Below are 9,791 nucleotides of genomic sequence, written 5' to 3'. Positions count from 1 at the left end.
TCTTGCTTGTGTGGGCGTATCGTAGATTTGCTTTTGTGCCTATTTGCGATATGTTGTTGTCTATGTGGTTTCTTCTGCATTGACTTGCGCAATCTTGCAAAGTGATGCCACCGAGACGACCCCCACGTCGTTATATGAGGCAGAGGATTATAGGATCGTGGTGAAAGGTCACCGCCTCCACCACCTCCACCTTCTCCTCCACTGCCGGGTGTTCCTGAGATAGCACACTCCTTAGCAGAAGCAGCGCGTTATATGGCTGAGATTATGGCCAATCAACGCCAGGAGAGAAGAAAAATGTGTCCTTCTGAGACCTTCTTTAGGCACAACTCACAAGTATTTGCAGGGCATGAAGGCCCAAGGGAAGCTGATTATTGGTTTGAAACAACACAGAAGTTGATGGTAGCCCTTAAACGTACCGATGCAGAGATGGTAGAGTATGGGGGTTTGAAACTCACACGTGAAGCATCCAAGTGGTGGGATCCCACAAAGGCTAACCTGAAAGGTCAATTAGGGGATGGGGTCCCAATCACATGGGCACACTTTAAAGAGAAATTCTATGAACAATATGTTCCTCGTGTCCAACAGCAGCTGTGGGTCAAGGAATTCCTAACCCTCACCCAGGGCAACATGACTGTTGTCCAATATTCCACAAAGTTCATGGAATTGTCGAGGTATGCCCCTACTCTTATCCCTAATGATTGGGCCAAAGCCGAAAAGTTCCTTGATGGTTTATCGGGACGCATCAAGGAGAGGATCTCTATCAATGAGATCAAGGAATACTCTAAGGCTGTGCACGCTGCCATGATTGCTGAGCAAGCTATTAAGGAAGCAGCTGCAGAGTATGTACAAAAGAAGAGGTCAATGCCAGAAGCTGTGCATTCACCTAAAAGGCAAATTATGGATGGTAGTAGTTCAGAGGCACTTGTGAGGAGAAACATTCCTCTAAGCTACGAAAACCCGAGAAATCTGCCATGTAGCAAGTGAGGGAAATTGCATCCCGGGGTATGCAGGGTTGGAACAAATAGCTGCTACCGATGTGGCAAGATAGGCCACTATGCCATGGAATGTTTGAAGGCCACTTCTGGGAGTCGGGGAAAAAAAGAGGGGCGCTGTGTGTGTGCGTGAGATGGGAGGTAAGGGAGAAAGAAAGAAGGAAGGAAAGAAAGAAAGGATGGGGGGTGGGCTGCTGTATGTGGGACCCACAACATAAAACTTCCCTTTTGCAATTTTTCTTTTTTTTCAAAACTTTCTTTCTATTTTTAAAGCCCAAACTATTTAGAATTGCAAGATTTACACCCCACTACCTATAATTCATATTTCACCCTTACCATTTATTTCAACTACAATTTACCCATACATATAATTATTTACCACACTAGGACTTATTATTATACTAACATTATTATCAGTTAATCTCTTTATCACTTTAAACTTACATTACATAAGTATATCATCATTAAATAATATTGCTATTATATTATTATCGCACAAATATTATTATTATTATTATATCTATCATTCTAAATCATCTCATGTGCAATTTTATCATATTACTAATAAACTTAATAATTATCTAGGGCGTTACAAAAAAAGAAGACAACGTGGCCCCAATTATCAAACAAAAATCTACCTAGTTGCTGGTACTGCAGGCCGTAAATGGAGATCGAGACCAAGAGGAAATAAAAAGGTTAAAAGCATATTTGAGTTCACTATTGGAGAAAGAAGATTTGCGGTGGAAACAAGGAGCAAAGGTGAATCGGCTAAAGAACAGAGACAGAAATACACAATACTTTCATGCATGCGCTAATCAGAGGAGAAAATCAGCACCTCTCACAGATATTTGATGCTAGAGGCAGACGATGGGAGACTCAAGAGACAATTGGGCAAGCCTTTGTCCAATATTACAACCATATTTTTTCAACGGAAGCTGTGGGGGATATGTAGAACTGTCTACATGCTATGGAGAGTAGGGTGACGCCCTAGATGAACATGGAACTCCTCAGAGATTTTACGGTGGAGAAGATTAGTACCGCCCTTAGCTAGATGTCACCACTCAAAGCCCCAAAACCGGATGGTTTTTCGGTTTTTTCCAAAAACGTTGGGCCACCGTGGGTAATGAGGTTAGCAAATATGTACTAGAACACCTTTTAAATTCAGGCTCTATGAATATAGATTTGAATTCGAATTACATTGTTTTGCTCCCAAAAGTTAAAAATTCCACATGTGTAACCGAATTCAGACCAATAAGCCTTTGTAACGTCCTACACAAAATTATTTCTAAAGTGCTGGCTAACCAGTTGAAGGTAGTTTTACCTAACCTGATCTCACAGAAACAGAGTGCCTTCATACCAGGTCAGTTGATCACTGACAATGTTCTAGCAGCTTATGAGACGCTCCATACTATGCATTCGCAAATGTGGGGCAATGTTGGATTTATGGCTGTCAAGCTAGACATGAGTAAAGCATGTGTCCGGGGTGGAATGACATTTTCTTAAGGCTATTATGGAAAAGATGGGGTTCAACAATCGATGGATTGGGTTGATGATGATGTGTGTGACTACGATGAACTATGTCGTTGTAGTAAACGGAATTTTGACAGGGAGCATAGACCCCACTAGGGGTTTGCGGCAAGGTTATCCTATTTCGCCGTACCTATTCCTTCTTTGTGTAGAAGCGTTGAGCTCTCTCTTAACTAAGGCGGATCAGGATGGTAAACTTATGGGTGTTCCTACCTCTAGGAGAGGGCCACGCATAAATCATCTTTTTTTCGCAGATGACAACTTCCTCTTTTGTAAGGCCACTTTGAGTCACTGGAGGCGTTTGACAAAGTTGTTGGATAAATATGAGAAAGCCTCAAGTTAGCATTTGAACAAAGAAAAAATGTCCATCTTTTTTAGTCAGAACACATCTTCGGAATCCAGAAGGCGCATTCTAGCTTTATTAGGCCTGACATCCACACCACGATTTGACACCTACCTAGGCTTGCTAGCTCTTGTGGGAAAGTCCAGGTCACAAGCATTTAAACATATTAAAGACCGAGTTTGGAAACAATTGCAAGACTGGAAGCTTAAACTATTATCGCAAGCTAGCAAGGAGATATTGTTGAAAGCTGTCATCCAACCCATCCCAACTTACTGCATGAGTGTCTTTAAGTTCTCTAAAGGCTTATGTTCAGAAATTAATTCGATGATGCAGAAATTCTGGTGGGGCAACAATACAAATAGTTCTTCCATCCATTGGATAAGCTGGAGTAGGAGGGAGAAACCAAAGAACCAAGGGGGAATGGGGTTCAAGGAGTTAACAAGCTTCAATAAAGCCATTTTGGCTAAGCAGTGTTGGAGATTGTTGCAATCTCCAAAGAGCCTAACTTCTCAAATATTGAAAGCAAAATACTATACAGGGGTATCTTTTAAGGAGGCAAAACTGGGTTCTAAACTCAGCTTTGCATGGAGGAGTATACACGGGGCAAAGGAGTTGTTAAGGAACAGACTGATATGGAGGATAGGCACGGGGAAAAGGGTGAGAATATGGGTTGATTCGTGGCTTCCCTCTCCAACCACATACAAAATACAATCGCAGCCAAAGATTTTAGATGCTTCGGCAACGGTGGATCAATTGATAGATCCAAACACAAAGTGGTGGAGCGAGCCTTTATTGATTTCTCTAATTTACCTAGAATGAAGTGGTAGCTATCAAATCAATTCCCCTTAATGGCTCCAATCAACCGGACCGGGAGATATGGAGGTGTATATCACATTGCAACGAAAATGGTTTCAAGGGATAGGCCAAAGTGCTCAAAAATGATGGAAAGCAGTGATTTTTAGAGGAAGTTGTAGAGCCTGAAGGTCCCAAACGTGGAGAAAAACTTCATGTAGAGAGCGTGTAACAACTTGTTGCTGACAAGGGACAATCTAAAACAACAAAAGGTAACACTTGAGCCGTGGTGCCCGATTTGTGAACGTGAAGTGGAGACTATCAGCCATATATTATCGGAATGCTCGTCGGACATTGATGTTTGGGGGGCAGGGGAGAAAGCTTTCCAAAATGTTCTCTCATAGGGATGGAGTTTTATGAGCTAGCCGAGGAGATGTTCACAAGGTTTGGTTCTAAAAAACTCATCCTTTTTGTAGGACTTGCTTGTCGTATTTGGTTTAGAAGAAATGACGTTATACACAGAGCAAAATTCAAGCAGCCAAATGAACTTGTGAGAGAACTACATGCATTTGGCGGTGGAAGAATTTAAAAATGCACAGGCGGATACTTCTATGATGACAACAAGAGAGGTAGGGGGACTTTGTCCTTCTTGGACGGCTCCAACTGAAGGGTGGCACAAAACTAATTGGGATGTGGCAATAGATAAGGAGAAAGGTTATGTGGGGATCAGCATAGTTGTGAGAGACTAGACATGGAATAGCAACTAGGAGTCTCACCAAACCGGGATGTTTTGAGCCCACTACGGGGGAGATGATAGCGTCCCATTACGCTGCATGTCTTTCAAGGGAATTAGGAGTTCAAAATCTGATTCTTGAGGGAGACACAATAAAGGTGGTACAAGCAATGAATTCAAATGCTCCTAATCTCAATCTCTTTGGACTCGTGGTAGATGACATCTAGCAGGTTTTATCTTCATTGCCTAAGTAGAAATGTAGCCACATTGGGAGGGTTGGCAATAATGCGGCTCATCTTTTGGCTAAGATGGTCGTGCAACATGTCAGAGATAGGGTTTGGTTGGATAATTTTTGAAACTATATATGTGATATTATTTTGAAGGAGCAATTGATTCTTTGGAATAGAATAACACGTATTTCTTCAAAAAAAAAAATTATCATTAAAAAAAAAAAAAGCATCACATATAAATTTCAGAACAACTGATGGAGTACATGAAAGGCTAACTACTAATATAAAAATCCAATTTAAGTTTTGCCTCCATACTAAGTACTCATAGACCAAAATTAGTTTTAAGGATACAATAAATAATTAGAAACACTAATCACATTGTAGTTTTGATGAAATTTCAAGAGTAATTGGGATGGGAAGTAATCTGGGTAGACTATGGACAAAATAGAAACAATTTTCATGGAAATCAACTACTAAAAGTGACACAATAGAATACAGGAGGAAACCCAAAATGTAAAAAAAAAAATAGGAAAATAGTTTTATAACTTTAACTTAATGAGAAAATATTTGATTAAAAGCCAATAGATTTAGGTTTGTCTTGGTAGGGGTGGGTTTCAGGAGAATCTGTGACGGTAGGAGGCTTTCTGTCTACCATCCCAACAACTTATATTTTGTTTATTACTGTAATCTGTGAATCGATGATGGTAACAGTCGATAATCAGTTAAAGAGAGAGAGAGAGATCTAGTTAGTATATTATCAGACTCATGAGAAAACTAACTACTTTGTGGGGCGTCGACTTACGAGGTTGTGGTGATGGGCAGAAGCCCTCAAACCAAGCTGGGCTGTTCTTGTTGAGAATGAGCAAATGAGAGACATATTAGAGAGAGAGAGAGAGAGAGAGAGAGAGGAGGACGAAAAAGCTTTGGTGGTTTTTTTTTTTTTTTTCTATAATTGGGTTTTTGGCCTTCTTCTTGGTGATTCATTTCTCTTTCATGGAGTCATTTCAACCGAGTTTTTTTTTTAAAAAAAGAAAAGAAAAGAAAAGAAAAGAAAATGCTCTTAGACATAAGGATGAGTTACTTGGGTCAAAAGGTTGAGCATGGGTGTGTGAAATAAATTTTACTAAAAGAGCTGATTTTTGTTTTGACAATTTTATATTATTTACTTTTTATTAACATTCCATTTGTACTCAAAACCACTTTATTTTGAAAAGAAAAAAATCTAAATTTCAGCTTCTGGCTAAACTTTTGATGGAGACCACTGAATGTTTGACCTTAACCCCTAGCACGAACATTTGACCGGGGACCACACCAAACGTTCAACTTACAACCCTAAAATCATTGGGTAATAGTAGACCGAATGTTCGATAATAATTTGAAAAGTAATTTTAATCCATTATCCACTTTTTTTAACATGCTACATGCCTCACCCCCTATAAATACCACCCCTCTTCGCCCCAGACTTCACCCCTCACACTCCTTTATACCAGCAACCCTAATCTTAGAGTGAGAAAGAGGTTTTAGACAGAGAATGAGGAGATTTTGAAGTATTTTGCCATCTTCAAGGTAAACCTCTTTGTGTTAAGTTGGCTTTAATATTGTTCTTATGGTTTTCATGCTTTTTGCAAACTTTTAGATTGTCATTATGAGTTTGTGTTATTATTCTCCTTAAAAACCAAAACAGTTTTCAAATGTTTTAAAACACCTTTTGTTTTCTTAGGTTTACATGTTATTATGATTTACTATGTTTTATGAACCTATTAAGAGCAAAGGATGATATTTGTTATGTGATGATTTGAATATATGAGCTTTGCATGCATTTTGGCATTCTGGCCAAACGTTCCTTGCATTCTGACCGAACGTGCGACATCAAGTCCGAACATTTGATCATAAGCCAGAACATTCAAGCAGTGTCCAAGATTGATGAAATTAGGGTTTTGTGAGCTTCTAACTAGTTTGACTTCTCGATCAAGACCCTATGTGTTTGCAATAGGTTCTCTATTACTACATGTACGATAAACTACGTTCCGTTTTAGTAGGGACTTGAGATGTCTGAGAATTTGAGTAAGAATACAAGTAAGTAGATACTTACGACTGCTTTCCATAAAAACGTGTGATATGTTACCTAACTGAGCACGTATATGTTATGAGCATATTTACTTTTCATGAAATTAGGTAAATGCTTTAATAAATTGATTAATGAGATGCATCGTATGACATGGTACACCAGTACGTGCAGGATAATGGCCATGAGCTTACTATAGGAGCTTGATTCTATGGTCAAATATATGTGTGTTTATATAGGCCTTGGATCTAATGGTTGTTCGTGATCGGCGCAACTGTGTTTGATTGGCAGGTTACTACATGGCATGCATCATTAGTAGCGTGGGCCACCTGAGGTCGGATTCGGTCAGACTACTAGTGTTATGGACGGTAGTGTACAATATCCGGGACACTGATATTGTATTACAAGTCTTTCGGGACAACGCCAATCCTACTAAGAATGGGTAATATCTCGAGTAGACCATACATGATAGTTATGACATATTACGACACTAGTTTTTCTGCATTAAAACCTATAGGCGATTATCTCTGGGATTACACCTATACTCCGCAAAAACTAAAACTATACTTTTATGGTGTAATGATAGAGGGAACACCTAATATGATTGTGAAAACACATGTTTATTTCTGCATTTATAATGAGAACTCATTCCATACTCAACTATGATATTTACTTACCAAGTCTTAGACTTACGCAGTAATTGTGGCTTGTCAGATCATTTATTTTAAGAGAACTCTATAGGATGAAGAAGCCAAGAGATTGTTTCGCAGTATCAAGTTTAATTAGATTGACTATTTTATATAGAAGCTCCTAGTCTATGAATGATGGTAATATTTGTATATTTTATGATTTTAGATATATCAGATCTTTACATTTTCACCTTTCGCTTATATTTACTCTAAGTTTGTTAACGAGCAATCTCCTTAGTTAGTTACTAGTTAATTGAACTAAAAGAACTACCAATAACCCTACCAAAATGGTTCAGTCCAGTTTTGGGGGCATTACACATAGTAACGTGTCTTAACTTTTTTTTTTTTTTTGGGAAATGATGGGTTGCTTTTGACAAGATTTTTGTTCCAACATTCATTAGGATACAAGAGAAAAATAAACAAATAAATAAATAGCATATATAAATAAATAATATGCATATCCCATGTTATGTTTCTTGAAAATAGCAAAAGCTTTTTGTCTAATGCTTTGTATTTTGTAAAGGTTTTAGTTGGCATTGGATGCACAAACAAATTTCTTAAAAACAAATAAAACTAAATAATATCCTTCGATTCCATCCACATTGATCCCCTCAACCCTTCAATAACCAAATAAATCAAAACATAAGTATAGTGATCAGTAAAAATAAAATAAAATTAAAAAAAAAAAAAAAAAAAAAAAAAAAAAAAAAAAAAAAAAAACCATAAACAACTATATATCAAGTAAAAAAAATAAAATGCAAAAAATTACCATAAACGAATGAAAAAACATCATTCGACAAAGTCCATTCGTCAAGCCTTAATCCACGTAATATGTGATAGAATTTGACATAATTTATACCACAAGAAAATTTTAAGGAATTAGGAAAATCAAAACAATCAAATAATTTGTACATTTAACAAAATATAAAATTTATTTCACTACCATTTCCTGAATCAAGCTTGTAGTTTTCTTCATCTTCAACATTAGATAGTATGATTCATGCACATTAATGGGAGAAGATCTCAACCAATTCTGAGTACATACAAGAGCCTCCACTGTTTTCAAATTCAAAGAAGTTCGAATAGGATCTATCACACAACCTCTAGTGCTATACATTGAAGCAACTGTGGTAATTGGAATTGCCAATACATCTCGCTCTATCTCGGCGAGCATCGAAAATTTTGTCAAATTTACCTTCCACCACATTAAAATATCAAAGTTTTCACTTGGTGTCTCAACATTCTCCAAAAAATATTGTTCTATCTGTGTCTTATACTACATTAAATTTATGGACTTAGAACTACCCACATATGTTTTACAACTCTATATCTCTTCATTATTTGACGACATAGACCCACTTTCAACATTTCTAGAACCACAAGCATAGTGATCATATAACCTACCTAAGACCCCCACTTCAATGAAGAGATAATCCTTTTTGCTTTCTCAGTACCAAAATTAGGTTGAAACCAATATTCCAAACCATCCATCATGTAGCATGGTACAAGCAAAGTGGCCACAAATAAAAAGGGGTTGATCTTCTTGACGTCTCTCCAATATTTATCATTTGTCACTTTTATTATGTTTGCATGGTATTCAACAAAATATAACAACTTTCGAAATACTCTATTAAACATGAATGAACATAACAGAGTACATTAAAATACAAGTTAGAAGTTGAGTACAAGGAATCAGATATCTTCATGGTGACTTCATAAAACAATTATAAAAAATTAATAAAGTGATGGACATTATACCAATCATTATCAATCAAAAGCCCTAACCCCTTTCTTCTTGCACCATCCTTAACCAAATAGTTTAAAAAATACCCATCTTCATTTAGCATAAGTTCAAATGCCCTTCAATACTTTTCTACCACCTCCAACATGATATACGTAGAGTTCCATCTAGTGGGAACATTAAGTGTCAAGGAATTATTGCACCCAATTATGCACATTTCGGCACAATACTTAAAGAGGGCCAATCTTTGGGGGCAAGACTGTCATATATTTCACCATATTTATGATCTTTACTATTGAATCATTTCACAAAGTGCCTCTCTAACCTTTTTCAGAATACTTGGCAATCATGAGATTGTTAACACTACTACCCTGTCTAGCCCCAAAAGTAAACTTAGATTGAGACTTATCCTATTTAGCTTTTAAGCTCTTGTACTTTTGGCATGTATTCACATGATACAACATGGATGAGGTGTCATTTGTTTTTGGGTGACATTTATAGGGAGCCCCACAATAGTTACAATGTGCCACAAGATCATCGGAAGTACTTTTCTCTCTAGTGAAATGGTCACATACTGCGAATTTATTGGAAACATTTCTTTTTTTTTTCTTAGGGAGCGATGGTCATCCACCACAACGACTAGTTGGCATAGAATCAACACCAAATATTTTTAGGGAGT

At 37.4% G+C, this 9,791-nt stretch overlaps 1 protein-coding gene across 1 annotated transcript; it reads left to right on the top strand.

The window, feature by feature from the left end:
* The first annotated feature begins 252 nt into the window (after window positions 1–252).
* Window positions 253–984, top strand: LOC132166943 (uncharacterized). The gene has a single exon (XM_059577811.1). It carries the CDS (start codon window positions 253–255, stop codon window positions 982–984), a length of 732 nt encoding a protein of 243 aa, XP_059433794.1.
* Window positions 985–9,791: the final 8,807 nt, after the last annotated feature.

This window comes from Corylus avellana, chromosome ca1 (assembly GCF_901000735.1).
Source record: "Corylus avellana chromosome ca1, CavTom2PMs-1.0".
Classification (NCBI taxonomy): domain Eukaryota; kingdom Viridiplantae; phylum Streptophyta; class Magnoliopsida; order Fagales; family Betulaceae; genus Corylus; species Corylus avellana.
The sequence above is the reverse complement of the archived record's forward strand: the minus strand, read 5'-3'. Positions and strand labels throughout refer to the sequence as shown.

Excerpts from the sequence above, each read along its gene's own strand:
- LOC132166943 (XM_059577811.1), top strand. The coding sequence starts at position 253 with ATGGCTGAGATTATGGCCAATCAACGCCAGGAGAGAAGAAAAATGTGT.